General features: G+C 39.2%; 1 protein-coding gene across 2 annotated transcripts in view; it reads left to right on the top strand.

The window, feature by feature from the left end:
* Positions 1–18728, top strand: part of VEPH1 (ventricular zone expressed PH domain containing 1) — a 255018-nt gene that overhangs the window by 39857 nt on the left and 196433 nt on the right. For both annotated transcript variants that reach the window (XM_063620307.1, XM_063620306.1), the window contains exon 4: positions 6539–6713. In XM_063620307.1, coding sequence (XP_063476377.1) covers positions 6539–6713 — 175 coding nt within the window. The remainder of the gene's footprint in view (positions 1–6538; positions 6714–18728) is intronic.

Below are 18728 nucleotides of genomic sequence, written 5' to 3'. Positions count from 1 at the left end.
GCACTTGTGAATTTGTTTTTTGGCCTTGGGCCATATGTTTCTACACATCCTGTGTCGTTAGACAAGTCTTTCAACTTATGTATAAAATAGAGAATTGAATCAGGTCACCTTCCATGTCATCTCCCAGTCTGAAATTTTGACTCCCTGAGGAGACTCTAAGAGTAGAATAGCAAAGAGCTTTAGAGCTTGAAGGCTTCTGTGTCATTTGGATCTTGGTCTTATTAAGATGAGAGATTGGCAAAGTATTTTCTCTCTCTAAATCTCTGTTCTGCCATCTCTAAAATTGGGAATAACAATACCTCCTGCTTAGGACTGTTATGAAGGTTAAAAATGATATTGCATATACAGTGTTTACATAGTATAATTGCTACATAGTAAGTACTTAATAGAAATAGTGGTTTGTAGCTAGCAAATTAATCCACTCTTGCAGGGCAATGAAAATGAGCATCCAGCTCATTCCATTCAAGACATCAAACTACTGGAGTTTAGTACTTCTAATTGGTGGTGGTAGGTGCACATGAAGAGGAACTTTTATTACAAAAGCAATCTCTATCTGTGCTCTAGCCACTATATGGAAGTACCTAATTCAAAGTACAGCTTACCTAGAGTTAACAGCTTCCTCTAACCCTCTGACCAGATATCTATATGGAGTTGGCCATCCCCACCCCCCTTTTTTTTTGCTCCTAGAAAAATCCTGAAAAAGAATATACCCATACAATGTGTATTACATTCTAGGATAAAAACAAACTTGGAAAACTTGATTAAAATTAAAATGTACTTCAAGGACATTATAATTATTGACATAGCTGCTGTTCTAGAATGAAATTCTAGAGAATTGACAGGTCAGCCATCATGAAGCCTGGCAGCCAATGCCTGGCTTTATCCTCACTCTACTGCAGTCACAGCCTCTTTCCCAGACAAATCACTTAGCAGAGCCATTGCCATGTATTTCATCAGCTCCACATTTCATCTTCCCCCCATCTCTGCTACCACTGTTGATGACTGCATGAAGAGGGAAATAACCAAAGCAGGCTGCCTGCAGGGTAAGAGGGGTAATAGAATAATCTCCAGATCTGCTGCTGGAAAATCAGAAAGTGTCTACTTTTCCCTCTTTATAGAAGGACCCGCTGTTCCTTCTCCTTGATGCCGCAGTCTTCTCAGTTCTTCTTCCCCAGTCAATGTAATATGAAGGTTTAAACTCTGCCCTTACTGGTGTCGCATGTGAAGTGCCTCGGCCAGTGGAGAGCATTTCCTTCACAACTCTTAGAGACGGGACTGGTTATGCCAATCTAGCAGTTTATTCAGTAGGCAATCCCAACTCTGCTCTGTACCTGTAGTGTGGTCTTGGGAAAATTAATCTTTCTGGGCCTTAATTGTCTCATATGTAAAATGCAGATATTAAAAGGAGCTCCCTCATGAGTTTGCTGTGAAAATTAAATTAAGACTTTAAATAATAGACAAAATATTTAGAACATAGGAAGTTGGTATCATCATCATTATCATTATCTGCAGGAGACTAAAATAACACTGGATGCTTTCTAACAAGCTATTGATTTAATTATGTGTTATAGCCACTTTTTAAATATCCTGTCTCTCCTTTCCCCAAATTATAAGCTCTTTTATTCACTGAAGTAATCCCAGCACATAGAATAGTGTCTGGCATACAGTAGGTGCTCAAATAATATTTGTTGAATGGTTGAGTGAAGGGGCTCAGGAGACATGGCTGCCCTCTGGCTTTCATAGCAGCTACATTTCTCTCCAGAGTAGGCTTCAGTACCTAATGCTCAGATAGTGGCATGAAATGGGAGGAGACTGGGATGTACACTCCCAGGTTCCTGAGACCTGCTCCCTATTACCTGTCAGAAAATACACTGGGAAAACTTAGGCTTGTGTGCCAATTAGATTTTACATATAGCTATGCTGGGAAGAATGAACCATTTTATATGTAAATCCAAAATTGGTTTAGCTGTGATTGATAATACTGAATGAATAATCAAGGAACCCTATTTTAATAAATGAGGTTTAATATTTCTTGAGCTTAATCAGTTTTTATGGTTCTTACTTGAATTCAAGGCCTAAGAGCCAAAGAGCTTTTTAGTTGCTATTACCTCAGATAGATATCTTTCCTACTTAGCTTTATTCTTTTCAATTTTAAAACCCTGGGAAACATTCCCAAAGTGCATTTTCAAAAAGACAATTTCCACCAAAAGTTCAAATTGGTGCTAATCTAGTTTAGAAATATAATTCTTGGCATCCATAGAACAAAGCTCTCTTGTTTAACCTCTACAGCTAAATTGTCCCCACGAGAAAGTCTATTTCTATGCTGCACTTCACTGAATTCGTTCCCTCAGCACCAAACTGTAAGATGATATTCATCCAACATGCTCACATCTGCACTGAGAAGCAAGGTCTGTCATAGGCTCCGGCATTATCAGCTGCTGTTAAAGTCCTTTGTTTGTAGAAATGTAATCATAGGGGTTTCTCTGCATGCATGCCATCAGCATTTCTGTGACCCAAATAATTCTAGAGATGAAATAGTTTCATGGGCTTGAGATCTCCTCCACTGTCAACTCCTTTCGCTGCCCTCGAAAGTGAAGCTCAGCCACTGGATGTTGTTTGGTACCTGTTAGGTCCATGGGACCCTCGAACCCAAGAAAATGCAGCCCAATAAATTGCATAGGTGAGACTGAGATGTTTGGGGAATACCCAATGCTCTAATAAGTAACTTTTCTGAGTGTAAGTCATGGGAGCAGGGACAGGATATGATTATAACTGAGAACAATGACCAAATCAATTAGCTTTTCTAAACACCACATGTTTGATCAGTATGTTAACAAAAAGAGGATACTCAATGTTGTGTCATTATTTTGGCATGTTTGTCCAGCACCACTAGGAAAAGTACTGAATCTGATGAATGGAAACTTCCAATGAGCAGAGAAAGGGATTCAGTTATAGGGCAGGAGTGTTCTTTTAATCAGGTTTCACCATGGTCTACATGAAATATCCCTCACGATCTCTCTCTGCTCTGATCTGATTTTGTGCCCATGAGCAGACATTCTAGTTTCTAATCTGTCTCCTAGGTATCCTGAAAATGTGAAAGGGATACCCTAGGTCTGACCTATGAAAGCCTCTCACTGGGGTTGAGTGCACTGGCATGCCTGGTTATGTACCAGCCTTTTGGAAATCCTTTGGCGTGAGTTAGCCTTAGTGGATCCAAACAATTTTGTGTGTTCCAACCAAGCACATGCCCTGACTTCTAAAGCTAAGGACTAACCCCTGGGGAAGGGAGCAGCCAGCCTCTCAGAGAGGTCTCAAAGCTCATCGTATCAGTAATGACCCAGTCAGATCAGGCCCAATTAAATTCACTGGGAGGGGAGAGAATCTAGACAAAGGCATTCAGGGAAGTCATCAGAGGATACTGGCTATGGGCTATGGTTCTGATACTTCTGTGATGTTAAGAACTCTAGGATGGATAGGCCAGAGACCTACTGAGAGGAACTGCTATATAGATGCATGATTTATTGCCAAAGAATAACATCAGAGCTTTCAACACGACTGACTTAATAGTGGGATATCAGGTTAGGTTATAAAATACCTATTTTCTCTGCCCAGTGGTCAGATTGACCCCTGAGTCTGGAAAATAGATGGAACTGCAGGAATGGATTAAAGATTTATCAGTTCTGTTTTTGTTTCTAGTGATTGGGGAGGCAGAGATGCTTAAGTGCAAGAGATTTAATTGGCTCATTTAGAAATCTTTAGGAATATAACTGGCCTCAGGCACAGCCTAAGGCATTGGGCTCAAATGATATTACCAGGATCTGGTCTCTCAGATAGAACCATGTTTCCTTGAGTCTCATACAGTTTCTCTCCTACTGAGGTCACAAGATGACAGCAACTACTTTTGATCCTCCCTTCTCAATACTTTAAATACAGCAGGAGAGAGAATCTCTTTCACAGAGCCATTTCACGGCTCCTTAACTATAATTTGGTAACTTGTCCATCCTTGAACCAGGGAAATGTGATTCTCTCATTGGTCAGTGCCTGAGTCACTTGATCACCTTTAAGACCAAAGGTAGAGATGCCTTCATTAGAAGCACCTGGACAGTTCCACAGAGCGGTATTAGGGTAGAGTCTCCAGAAGAAGGATAAATGTAAATTGGGCAGGAGTGTAAAAGGCTGATGATATGGAGATCAGAGAAAAATCATAGAATGATATTTTCTGTGACTTCAGGAGAGATTTATGGACTGGATATCAAGATATGAATATTATCACTCCCAAAACTCATTAGCTCTTTAAGGAACATACATTTGAGTGCCTCACATATCCCATAATATTTATTTTACCTGATTCCCATACTCAATGTGAACAGACAAGTCATCTTCCTGACACTGTCACCACCATTATTATACTCTTGGCTGCATTGACTGCACCACTGTGTGTCATTGTCCTTCGTAGAACCCTAAGACAAGGGTTGTTTATGAAATGCATGCATAAAACATGCAATCCTGTATTCATACTAACTTTTGAATCTATTTAAAAGAATAGCTAAAATCTGAAATTATATAACTGTGCTTCTTTTTCAGAAAAGAGGTCATATCATATCTTGATGAATTCTCTCCAAATACAACCCTGTAATCAGAACCTAGACCAAATTAAAAATTAATGAAATTGAGCATATTTTCATGTTTTGGAGCTTTATTTTGTAAAGTGTCTGTTTAAGTCCTCTGTCTATTTTTCCATTTGATTTCCTGTCTTCTTTCTCTTATGGATTGGAAGAGTGTGTATATATAATGTATATATGTATAGATATAAAAATAATACTTTTATATTTATAATATATTATATATATTATATATAAAATACATTTATCCAAAGGTTTACTAGTACCCAGAACATATTATAGATATCTTCTTTCACTCTTTGGATTATCTTTTCACTTTTTAAATGATATCTCTTGATGACTAGAAGTTTTTATTTTATCTACTTTATGTTTTTTTATTGTTAATTATTTTTGAGTTAGGTTTAAGGAGGTCTTTGCCTACTCTGAGGCCATCGAGATGTTCTCCTGGGTTTTCTTCTCTGTCTTGTTTTATTTTTTACCTTTAGATCTGCAATCTATCTGAAATTGATTTTAGTTATGGCAGATATAGGGGTGGGGATATGTTTTTCCCCCATGTAAATATCTAATTGACCCAATTGCCCCATTTCTATTGCTCAGGAATTGTATGTATCAATGACAAATTTTTATCTCATGTCTTTTCTTTTGTCCTTATTGTAAGATTTTATGTATAAAGGTGGAATTCTACATTTCATTCTAAGAATATAATTTTCTCTTTAAGCCACAGGGAAAGTTAAAGAATGTAAGTGGTCCTGGCTTTTCATTGTATTAATCAGGATACAAGCTCAGCTACAAAACAAAGATCTAAATGTAACAGTGGGACAAGCAACACAGAACTGTCATGAAATAATGCAAGAGTAGGAGTCCAGGGCTATTTCTCCCAAACACGCTGTGCACCACACAGTTTTTTTTTCTACAGTTAGTCTGAGAGGTGGGGTTGATGGCCAGGGGTAGTGAATATGTACCATTCATTTTTAAGAAAAGAATTTGTTGACCAAAGCATTATGTGGTAGAAAAAAAAAGAAAACAATTTGTATTTTCTAAATATTATTCCCTAATTTGGTAACTAAATGCTAATAGGACTACTTTATATGTAAGGATATTTATATTCAGTCACAAAGTAAATCAAGAAGAGAATTAATTTAGGATCTAGAATACCTTTAGGTTTTAATCTTACATTCATTTATTTTTTTCCTCTGAATCTAATTAGCTGAAACTTTAATTTTTAAGATAGATATAGTCAAAAAGCGACTTGTTCAACATTCCTTAGGTTTTTTTCTCAAGCGTAAATCTGACAAGTGATTCCTGTTGTCAGCGGCCCCCGATTACCCTAAAGATCAATTCCAAACTTCTTAGCCTCGTATGCCGGACCTTTCATAATCATGCCCCTGTTTACCTGCCCCGTCTCTCCCCTCACCTCCCACTGCAGTTTCCTCACACGTACCACACTTCAGCCATACTGAGCTATTTACAACTCCCCAGTGCCATCAGGTACTCCCTCACCTCAGTCTCTGCACACCTACTCTTCCTTCTTTCTGTCTACTCCCTGCCTTGCCAGCACCCAGCCATCTCTTATTCATCCCTGAGGTCCCAACTAAGACATTACCTCCTCCAGGAAGTCTTTCTTGACATTCCCCAAGACTGGATTGAGTGCTCCTTCTCTGCTCTCTTAGCACCCTGTCTTTTGCCCATCTCGGCTGTCATCAGTTTATGCTGTTAACTGCCTGTTTGTCTTTAGGTCTCTCAAACAAAACCAAGAGTTCCCAGAATTCCCAAATACAATATAAACAGGGCAAGGCCTGTGTTTTCACAGCTGTACTCTAGGAGCTTAATCCAATAAATATTTTTTGAATGAGTGAATGAATGAATAAATGAATAATGAGTCACTTATTATTTGTGGCTTTCTTATATTTCCTCAGAATTACAACCGACCTCCAGTGATGGCATTAGCCATTCCCATTGCAGTGAAATTCCTCCACAGAGGCAACAAGGAACTGTGCAGGAATATGTCTAACTACCTGTCTCTGGCGGCAATTACCAAGGCAGATCTCCTGGCTGATCACACGGAAGTTATAGTAAAGAGCATATTCCAAGGTATGATGCGAAAGTTGAACTTGGGGACATGTTTTAGGAGACATTTAAAAGTATTTTCATGAAGCATTTATGGTTTGTGGGAAGCAAGACCTAGAGTATTAGAAGCAAATTAATTTCTCTGTTTTGCTGCTAGTTGACTTGTGAGCATGCAAAAGGTTACTTAATCTGGCTGTCTGTGTCCCTTCCCAAGGCAGATGAATTACTTAGACTCATTGAAAGAATTGTAAGCTTTCTTCCAAATCTGTGTTTCTCAGTTTGAAGAACTGCATTTCCATGCTTCTGGTCACCTGTTCAACTACCAACTGTGGAGATCTTATTTCTGTGTACTGAGTGGAACATATCACTCAGTGGGATATGAAAAACCTGTCTTCATTTGGTTCCAAAAGCAAGAAATGTCTTTTGTTAGATAAAATACATCAGAAAATGTGTAATGACTTCTTAAATGTGAACGTGATTTGGGAATGATAACAAGCATAAATACTAGCATAAAAAGCCAAGTAGTACACCTCTGTTAATTGTTAACAACCTTTGAATGAATGAGCAGCTAAATTAGTTCATGCAAAATATTCTCCTTGTCTTCTTCTATTTTCTTTGGTTTCAGATCAATCAAAAAACATGTTTTTGAATTTGGAGTCAGAGAACAATATATGATATTAATTGATGTGCATCCAAATGTCCCCAGTTCTCATTAATAAAGATGCACGAGGCCCATGAGTATCTCAGCCCACAGTTTACTGCCATAACCCACCACATGATAAGGTTGATCGTCAACCCTCTGTAAAGTGCTCACAGTCCAAACAATTCTTAGGTTCCCCAAGGGTGTCCTATGTGTGCTCTCTTCCCAAGGTATCCAGACCAATCCCCAAGCCCATACTGCTATTCTGGCCATGCTTCCTGGCGTAGCATGGTGGGGTGCTGTCCTCTTCCACCACGTGAGCCCAGCAGGCCCTGAGGCCACTGCCATGCAGATCCCAGGAATGGACTCCACTCCTGGGAACTCTGTGCTGCCCTGCCAGTGACAGCAGTCTTTGTGCTGAGCCACTTGAAGCTTTAGGAACTACCAAGTCCTTAGCCCAGTAATTCAGTGTGGCAGCCTGTGGCAGGATAGGAAAGAACACTAGCCTTTCTCCTCAGTGTTACACCTTGGTAGAGAGGCCCCAGAGCAGTGCCAAACTGAGTTGCCATGTTTGCAGTAAAATAGATGGTTTTTCAGTAGAACAGAATAGAGAGCCCAGAAATAAAGCTGCACACCTAGAACCATCTGATCTTTGACAAATTCAACAAAAATAATCAATGGGGGAAGGACTGCCTATTCAACAAATGGTGCTAGGATAACTGGCTATCTATATGCAGAGGAATAAAACTGGACAACTATCACCATATACAAAAATTAACTCGAAATGGATTAAAGACTTAAATGCAAGACCTCAAACTATAAAAGTCCTCAAGGAAAACCTAGGAAATACCCTCTTGACAATAGCCTTGGCAATAAATTTATGGCTAAGTCCTTAAAAGCAATTATGACAAAAACAAACTGACAAGTGGGACCTAATTGAACTAGAGAGCTTCTAGACAGCGGAAGAAATTATCAACAGAGTAAACAGACAACCTACAGAATGGGAGAAAATTTTTGCAAACTACGCATCTGAAAAAGGTCTAATATCCAGAACCTATAAGGAACTTAAGCAATTCAACAAGCAAGAAACAAATAACCCCATTAAAAAGCGCAAATCAAAAAGTTAGAAAGATCTCAATTTAACAACCTAACAGCATAACTAAAAGAACTAGAGAACGAAGAGGAAACCAACTCCAAAGCTAGCAGAAGGCAAGAAATAACCAAAATCAGAGCTGAGCTGAAGGAGATTAAGACACAAATAAATTTAAAAGATCAACGAATCCAGGAGCTAGCTAGACTAATAAGGTAATAGAGAAGCTCCAAATAAACACAACCAGAAACAACAAGGTGATATTACTATTGACCCCGCAGAAATACAAACAACCATCAGAAGATATTATGAACACCTCTATACACATAAACTAGAAAATCTAGGAGAAATTAATAAATTCCTGGGCACATACACCCTTAAGACCTAACCAGTAAGAAATTGAATCCCTGAACAGACCAGTAATGAGCTCTGAAATTGAATCAGTAATAAATAGTCTACCAATCACAATAAGCTCGGGACCAGACAGATTCACAGCTGAATTCTACCAGATGTACAAAGAAGAGCTGGTACCATTCCTGCTGAAACTATTCCAAAAAATTGAGGAGGAGAGGCTCCTCCCTAACTAATTCTATAAGGCCACCATCATCCTGATACAAAAATCTTGCAGAGACACAACATAAAAAGAAAACTTCAAGGCAATATCCTTGAATATTGATGCAAAAATTCTCAACAAAATACTGGCAAAACAAATCCAGCAGTACATCAAAAAGCTTATCGATCATGATCAAGTAGGCTTTATCCCTGGGATGCAAGGTTGGTTGAACATATGCAAATCAATAAATGTGATTCATCACATAAACAGAACTAAAGACAAATCCAATAGATGCAGATAAGGCTTCTGATAAAATTCAACACCTCTTCATGTTAAAAATTCCCAATAATCTAGGTATTGAAGAAGGATACCTCAAAATAGTAAGAGCCATCGATGGCAAATCCACAGCCAACATCATACTGAATGGGCAAAAGCTGGAAACATTACCACTGAAAACTGGCACAAGACAAGGACGCCCTCTCTCACCACTCCTGTTCAACATAGTATTGGAAATCCTGGCCAGAGCAATCATGAAAGAGAAAGAAATATAGCACACCCAAATAGGAAGAGAGGAAGTCAAACTATCCCTGTTTGTAGATGATATGATCCTATATCTAGAAAATGCCATAGTCTCAGCCCAAAAGCTCCTTAAGCTGATAAACAACTTCAGCAAAGTCTCAGGATACAAAAATCAATGTACAAAAGTTACTAGCACTCCCATACACCACCGGTAGTCAAGCTGAGAGCCAAATCAGAAATGCAATCCCATTTGCAAGTGCCACACACACACACAAATAAAATACCTAGAAATCCAGCTAACCAGGGAGTTGAAAAATCTCTATAAAGAGAACTACAAAACACTCCTCAAAGAAGTCAGAGATGACACAAACAAATGGAAAAATATTCTAGACTCATGGATAGGAAGAAACAATATCATTAAAATGGCCATGCTGCCCTAAGCAATTTATAGATTCAGTATTATTCCTATTAAACTGCTAATGACATTCATCACAGAACTAGAAAAAAATATTTTAAAACTCATGTGGAACCAAAAAAGAGCCTGAATAGCCAAGGCAATCCTAAGCAAAAAGAACAAACCTGGATGCATCACACTATCTGACTTCAAACTGACTTCAAATAGGGATACAGTAAGCAAAACAGCATGGTACGGGTACAAAAACACACACATAGACCAATAGAACAGAATAGAGAACCCAGAAATAAGGCTACACACCTACAACTATCTAATCTCTGAAAAAGCTGACAAAAGCAAGCAATGGGCCAAAGACTACCTATTCAATAAATGGTGCTGGAATAACTGCCTAGTCATATGCAGAAGATTAAAACTGGACCCCTTCCTTATACCACATACAAAAATTAACTTAAGATGGATTAAATACTTAAATGTAAAACCCAAAACTATAAAAACGCTGGAAGACAACCTAGTCAACACCATTCTGGACATAGGAATGTGCAAAAATTTCATGAAGAAGATACCAAAAGCAATTGCAACAAAGGCAACTGCAACCAAAGCAAAAATTGACAAATATGATCTAATTAAACTGAAGAGCTTCTGCACAGCAAAAGAAACTATCAACAGAATGAACAAACAATCTAGAGGATGAAAGGAAATATTTGCAATGTATGCATCTGACAAAGGTCTAATATCCAACATCTATAAGAAACTTAAAGAAATTTACAAGAAAAAAATTACAAAGCGGGCAAAGGACATGAAAAGACACTTTTCAAAAGAAGACATACATGCAGCCAACAATCATGAAAAAAACTCAACATTACTGTTCATTAGAGAAATGCAAATCAAAACCACAATGAGATACCATCTCACACTAGTGTGTTATTAAAAAATAACAGATTTTGGCAAGGTTGTGGAGAAAAAGGAATGCTTATACACTGTTCGTGGTAGTTGGTCCTCAAAAACCTAAAAACAGAACTACCATTCAACTCGGCAATCCCATTACTGGGTATATACCCAAAGAAATATAAATTGTTCCATCATAAAGACACATGCACACATGTTCATTGCAGCACTATTCATGTTAGCAAAGACATGAAATCAACCTAAATGCCCATCAATCATAGACTGGCTAAAGAAAATGTGATACCTATACACCATGGAAAACTATGCAGCCATAAAAAAGAACAAGATCATGTCCTTTGCAGGAACTTGGATGGAGCCAGAGACTATTATCCTTAGCAAGCTAACACAGGAACAGGGAACCAAATACCACATGTTGTCACTTATAAGTGGGAGCTAAATTATGACAATACCTGGACACATAGAGAGGAACAAAAGATACTGGGGCCTATTGGAGGGTGAAGGGTGGGAAAAGGGAGAGGATCAAGAAAAGTAACTAATGGGTACTGGGCTTAATACCTGGGTAACAAAATAATCTGTACAACAAACCCCCATGACACAAGTTTACCTATATAAAAAAACTGGCTATGTACCCCTGAACTTAAAGAAAAAAAAAGGGGGCAAAGGACATGAACAGACACTTCTCAAAAGAAGACATAAAAGCAGCCAACAAATATATAAAAACATGCTCCACATCACTAATCATCAGAGAAATGCAAATCAAAATCACAATGAGATACCATCTCACACCAGTCAGAATGTCTATTATTAAAAATTCAGAAAACAATAGATGTTGGCAACGCTGCAGAGAAAAGAGAATGCTTATACACTATCTGTGGGAATGCCCATTAGTTCAGCCACTGTGGAAAGCAGTTTGGTGATTTCTCCAAGAAGTTAAAATAGAACTATTATTTCACCCAGCAATTCTACTACTGGGTATATATACCAAAGGAAAATAAATCCTTCTACCAAAAAGACACATGGACTCATATCTTCATTGAAACACTATTTACAATATCAAAGACATGGAGTCAACCTAGGTGCCCATCAACAGCAGATTGGATGAAGAAAATGTGGTACATACACACCAAGGAATACTATGCTACCATAAATAAGAACAAAATCATGTCCTTTGCAGCAACATGGATGCAGCTAGAGGCCATTATCCTAAGCGAATTAATGCAGATACCACATGTTTTCACTTATAAGTGGGAATTAATCATTGGGTACATGCAGACATAAAGATGGGAATGATAGACACTGGGGGACTGAAAGAGGAGTAGAAAGAGAGGGACAAGGATGGAAAAACTACTTATTGGGTACTGTGCTCACTACCTGTGTGATGGGTTCAATTGTACCCCAAACCGCAGCATCATGCAGTATAGCCTTGTAAGAAACCTGCACATGTACCCTTGACTCTAAAAGTTGAAAAACTAAAATAAAATAGATTATTGTCTTATCTAAAGCTGTCTTTCCTTCCCCTGGGCTCAACTATTCACCCAAGAGTTGGGGTTACCAACAGATTAATACTTTAATTCTCAAAATGCCTATTGCCTTCCAAGAACTAAAGTTTTGTTCCTAACTTAAGCTCATTGTACCAGACATTCCTAAGATGGGTTCTTAGTACCATTGCAAGACTTCTGACCAGCCACCCCAATGGTCTGCCAGGTATGTCTGAACTCCAGCTGACAGTGGAAATTTATCACTCAACCTGTGCTTCCCTCTAAAGACTTGTCATTAATAATACTAGTCAGTATTTTCATTTCCAATCTCCTTTGGCCACAGGATTAAATCACCAATTTCACTTTATATGTAATATTAAATTTGCTTAAAGCCCAGAAAAACAATTATGTTTTTTTTTCAAAACCTTGGCTACATTTTTGAAACAAATTTTATAGGAATTTAAAACACTTATACACACCACACATTTTAAAACCATGATAGACTTGCAAATAACAGATTTATGAAAAAAAATGAATTAGCCCTTTATTACTGCAAAGAACTTAGTTCATCTATTTGGGTTTTTAAAAAATGCTTTTTCGATGACAATGAAATCTTTGAAACACACAGTACACTTTCTAAATTCACTGCAAGCATTTGAAATAAACAAATAATTTGGTTTATTTGATCTGGCACTGTGAAAATTATCATAAAATGAATGGTAATTTGACCTGTAAAAGGTTGGGGCTACATATTTCAGGGTTTGGAGTTTTAAGACTGATGTGACTGTAAAACTCCATTATCACTCACATGAGCCCATCAAACTTTAAGTTGCAAAGCAGAACGGATCTTGCTGTCTCTGATTAGTAAGTTTTCTGCTCTGCAATTCTTTGTCTTACATCCCCTACCAGACAGCCTGAGGAGTGATCATGGGGTTTCTTTCTTCACTACTTATAGTTTTTCTCCTCTTTAGATCTTCTTTGCCTTACAGTACATTAATCCTTATTTTCCCATGTTTCTACTTCTATAAAATACATTGAATGGTCATCCATTCAATGATGATGATAATAATTACAATAACATTAATAATAGCTACAATGGCTAAAATTTACTGCATGCATTTCTGATGCCAGATATTGTATTAAGCCATTTATACCGATTATATCATTCAATGCCCACAAGAACCTCATAAAAGAAGTCCTATTATTATCCCATTTTACCAGTTAGTAGTATTTTAGGTAACAGAAACCTACAGATGTAAATGACTTGATGATGAGGAAGAAGAGAAGGAGAAGTAAGAGGAGGAGAAAGAGGAGCAACAACAACTCTTCCTTGGCACACATGCCTGCAAAGTCCATGAGTATACCAGACTTTCCAGATGGTTGATTCAGGGCTCAATGGTGTCCCAAAAGTCAATTCTCAGCTCTGCTTCCTCAGGATGGGTTTTACTTTTGTGATTAGTGTAGGCCTCTACAGCTTCCAGCTCACATCATCATGAATACCAATTAAGAAAAAGAAAGTTCACATCCAGCCTTTTTTTTTCTCTTTGATCTGACACAGGCCACATGAACATTTCTGAACCAATCCATCATTATTTTCAGGGGATACTGTACTTCAGTTGGTCAGGCTTAGGTCATGAGCCACCCTCAAAGCAGGGAATGGGAGTCGGCTGCAGCAAAACCACATAGATTGGGAGTAGAGGAAGAGTAGATCCCCCAAAGAAACCCAGGACTGTTGCCAACAATGGGTGAATGAATAGTGGGGAATGAAAGAACACAAATGTCCAGTGTATCATTTGGTAAGTGAGCAAGCTGAAGCTTAGAGAAGTTAAAAGCAAGATTCAAACCCTGACCATTTCACTGTAAAGTCTACTTTCACAATGTAATCTTAGCACCACCAAATACACTGGTTGTATTTTTATTTTCCCAGCCTCTGTTTCCTCATATATACATATAGATGTTGAGACAATGACATGATATAATGCCAAAACATAGTCAGCTTTCAATAAATATCAGCTAAGGTAGTGATGAGGATAATCATACTTGCCTTCCTATATTTGAATCCCTTTATTGCCAGGGAACTCGCTCACTGTTTCCTGTGACAACTCACTTTATCTCTGGACAAAACTGAGTACTAGATGTTTCTTCCTTTTGTTGAATTAGAAGTTCTCCCCTTGTGGCCTCCCACTTTTGACTAAGGCTCTTTTCTTGGGCCTAATAAACCCTCGTTCCTCTTCCACGTGACAAACTTTCAAAAACTAGCTCCAACTTTCATATCTCACCACTCCTTCCCTTTGCACTTTCCTCTTTTCCTCCTCAGGCATAACATTCATAGTTTCCCTCTCAGTTTGCTCACTCAGCAGATGATGACTTGTTTCTGCAACCATTTGCAAGATGTACCCAGACCCCTGCTCTGCTTGGCTGCCCTCCCCTGCATGTGCTCTGATTTGCTTACTTATGAGGACTAAAATGGATTTATCCTCTCTACTGATACTGTATTTTCCTTAATGTAACCTAAAATCAAATTCAGTTTTTTGTCAATCACATCTTTGATTTCTCTTGACTTATATTTGAAATCTCTAAATTTTTAAATATAAATTATCTTAGTATATTCAGCAATTTCTGCCATACTCTGTGTTTAGCAGGCTTTTTGTCTTATGCAAGTACTTACTTTTAATTCTTTACACTTTTCTTTTATGAGATTCACCCCATTGCTTTGGCATGCAAAGATCTTGTTGGATGTTTTTCATCTCAGTGTATCTGCAGCTCTTCCAAAGTTCTTGTCACCCGTAAATTTTATGAGCAGAGCCACTCTCGTCTACATTTTAAAACACTGATTAAAAAGTTGACCAGATAGGGCCAGGAGACTCTTGTGCTGTGGCAGGGGTGTTTGCCTCTTAGACTTCTTTGCTATTATTTCCTTGATCATATTTTTAACAATTGTATTATATGCATCCATTTGCATCCTGTGCCTGATTTCAAACCAAACGCTCTTTTATGCTTATGAGTGAATCCTGAGAGACTTTGTCCAAGGGCTATGTATTTATCCCTGAAGGCAAATATTTCAATAGTTCTAAGCCAATTTTTGCTACCTCTTATTATTAATGGTTATATATAAGTAATGTTTACTTTTGCATTAAGTTTAAGTACACATTTATTTTATTCAAATTGTTTAGAGTTATTTTGTCTGTTCTGTATTCTCTAAATTCTCCCAGTAAGTGGTAATTGTAAAAGGTCTTACTGTGTCCGGAATTGGTGGGTTCTTGGTCTCACTGACTTCAAGAATGAAGCCGCGGACTCTCGCGGTGAGTGTTACAGTTCTTAAAGGCGGCGTGTCCGGGGTTTGTTCCTTCTGATGTTCAGATGTGTTCGGAGTTTCTTCCTTCTGGTGGGTTCGTGGTCTCGCTGGCTCAGGAGTGAAGCTGCAGACCTTCGCAGTGAGTGTTACAGCTCTTAAGGTGGCGCGTCTGGAGTTGTTCGTTCCTCCCGGTGGGCTCGTGGTCCCGCTGGCTTCAGGAGTGAAGGTGCAGACCTTCGCGGTGAGTGTTACAGCTCATAAAAGCAGTGTGGACCCAAAGAGTGAGCAGTGGCAAGATTTATTGCAAAGAGCGAAAGAACAAAGCTTCCACAGTGTGGAAGGGGACCCAAGCGGGTTGCCACTGCTGGCTGGGGCAGCCTGCTTTTATTCTCTTATCTGGCCCCACCCACATCCTGCTGAATGGTAGAGCCCAGTGGTCTGTTTTGACAGGGCACTGATTGGTGCCTTTACAACCCCTGAGCTAGACATAAAGGTTCCCCAGGTCCCCATCAGATCAGTTAGATACAGAGTATTGACATAAAGGTTCTCCAAGGCCCCACCAGAGCAGCTAGATACAGAGTGTCAATTGGTGCATTCATAAACCTCGAGCTAGACACAGGGTACTGATTGGTGTGTTTACAAACCTTGAGCTAGATACAGAGTGCCGATTGGTGTATTTACAATCCTTGAGCTAGACATAAAGGTTTTCCAAGGCCCCACCAGAGCAGACAGACACAGAGTATTGATTGGTGCACTCATAGACCCTGAGCTAGACACAGGGTGCTGATTGGTGTATTTACAATCCCTGAGCTAGACATAAAGGTTCTCCACACCTCCACCAGACTCAGAAGCCCAGCTGGCTTCACCCAGTGGATCCTGCAGTGGGGCTGCAGGTGGAGCTGCCTGCCAGTCCCGCGCCGTGGGCTCGCACTCCTCAGCCCTTGGGTGGTCGATGGGACTGGGTGCCGTGTAGCAGGGGGTGGCGCTCGTCGGGGAGGCTCGGGCAGCACAGGAGCCCATGGAGAGGGTGGGAGGCTCAGGCATGGCGGGCTGCAGGTCCCGAGCACTGCCCCGCGGGAAGGCAGCTAAGGTCCGGTGGTAAGAAATCGAGCACCCCGCCGGTGGGCTTGCACTGCTGGGGGACCCAGTACACCCTCCGCAGCCGCTGGCCTGGGTGCTAAGTCTCTCATTGCCCGGGGCCAGCAGGGCTGGCGGGCTGCTCCGAGTGCAGGGCCTGCCAAGCCCACGCCCACCCGGAACTCCAGCTGGCCCATAAGCGCCGCGCGCAGCCCAGGTTCCCGCTCGCGCCTCTCCCTCCACACCTCCCTGCAAGTTGAGGGAGCCGGCTGCTGCCTTGGCCAGCCCGGAAAGGGTCTCCCACAGTGCCGCAGTGGGCTGAAGGGCTCCTCAAGTGCCGCCAAAGTGGGAGCCCAGGCAGAGGAGGTGCCGAGAGCGAGTGAGGGCTGTGAGGACTGCCAGCGTGCTGTCATCTCTCATTACTTCTTGGAGGAAGGATTAAAGGTATAATTGGAATGTGATCTTGATTCATACTTAAAAGTTAAGGGGATAGAAAACTTGAATATCTCTATACCAAATGAGACAATTGTGTCAGTATTTTAAAATCAACTCACACACAAAAAAATTAAAAATAAAGAAACATACCAATTTAGTTTTACAGGAAAATTATAACAAATATGCAAAGAACAGATCATTACAATCTCTTTTAAACTTTCCCAGATAACTGAAACAGAAAAACGTTCTCCACCTTATTCTACAGGGCTAGTATAGCCAGGATATCAATACCATGATAGCAATACCAGACAAGGACAGTATGAGAAATAAAAATACAGGCCCATCTTAATTATGAACATAGATGCATAAATCATAAATAAAAATTTTAGCAAAAGGACTCTAGCAGTGCTTAAAGTAAATAATAGTTAACGTTTGCTGAGTGCTTACTGTATACCAGGTACTGGCCTTTTAACCTATGTAATTCTCTCTCAATATCTTATGAGGGAAAAACTATTGTTAAACCCACTTTATAAATGCGTAATGACCTAGTTGAGTTTCTCCCACAAATGCAGGATGGCTTAATATTCGATATAATTCCACATTGCAAAAGACTAAAGAGGAAAAACATCATGTGATTAGTAAAAAGTATCTCATAAATTTCAGGACCTGTTTGTTCATGAAAACAAAATTCAAACCAGTAATTTTGGACAAATTTCTTTACATGATTAGAGGAGATATATAGATATATAATGACAGAGCACTATATATATAAATATATGTATGTATATTTCACTATATATATATATAGTGAAACAGTAGAAGCATTCATTTAAAGTCAGGAATGAGATGAGGATACCAATATATCTACTTCTATTTACTGTGGCACTAGAAGCCCTAGCCTAGACAAGAAAAATAAATGAAAGTTATAATAATCAGAAAGGAAGAGTCAAAACAATCATTATCTCTAGAAAAATGTGATAATTTTCTATAATAGAATATTTAAATATTCTGGCTAGGTGTGGTGGCTTGCACCTGCAATCCCAGAACTTTGGGAGGCCAAGGTGAGAGGATCGCTTGAGCTCAGGAGTTCAAGACCAGCCTGGGGAACGTAGCAAGACCTCATCCCGACTAAAAATCAAAGAATTTATCTGGGTTTGGTGGTGTGCACCTGTAGTCTCAGCTACTCTGGAGGCTGAAGTGGGAAAATAGCTTGAGCCCAGTAGGTTGAGGCTGCAGCAAGCTGTAATGATGCCACTGTGCTCCAGCCTGGGTGACAGAACAAGCCCCTGTCTCAAAAAAAAAAAAAAAAAAAAAAAAGTAAATACTCTCCAGTCAATTTTAACACAAAATAAGACAAATTTCAGTAAAGTGCTAGAAGTGAGATCAATTTAGAGAAACTAGTTTTTTTCTTACATACTAGTCATAATAAATTGAAAATAGAATATTAAAATATTATTTAAAGTAGAAAAATATACAATACCTACAGGAAAATGTAGCTTTTGAGAATAAAATTATAAAAGTGCATTGAAAGCAATTAAATAAGAAAATGGAGAAATATACCATGTTCACAGATGGGAGAGTTTGATGTGGCAAAGATGTAAATTTTCAATAAATTTAGTGAAATTTCAATA

This window comes from Symphalangus syndactylus, chromosome 17 (assembly GCF_028878055.3).
Source record: "Symphalangus syndactylus isolate Jambi chromosome 17, NHGRI_mSymSyn1-v2.1_pri, whole genome shotgun sequence".
Lineage (NCBI taxonomy): Eukaryota > Metazoa > Chordata > Mammalia > Primates > Hylobatidae > Symphalangus > Symphalangus syndactylus.
Note: the sequence above shows the minus strand (reverse complement) of the source record. Positions and strands in the feature narration are given on the sequence as shown.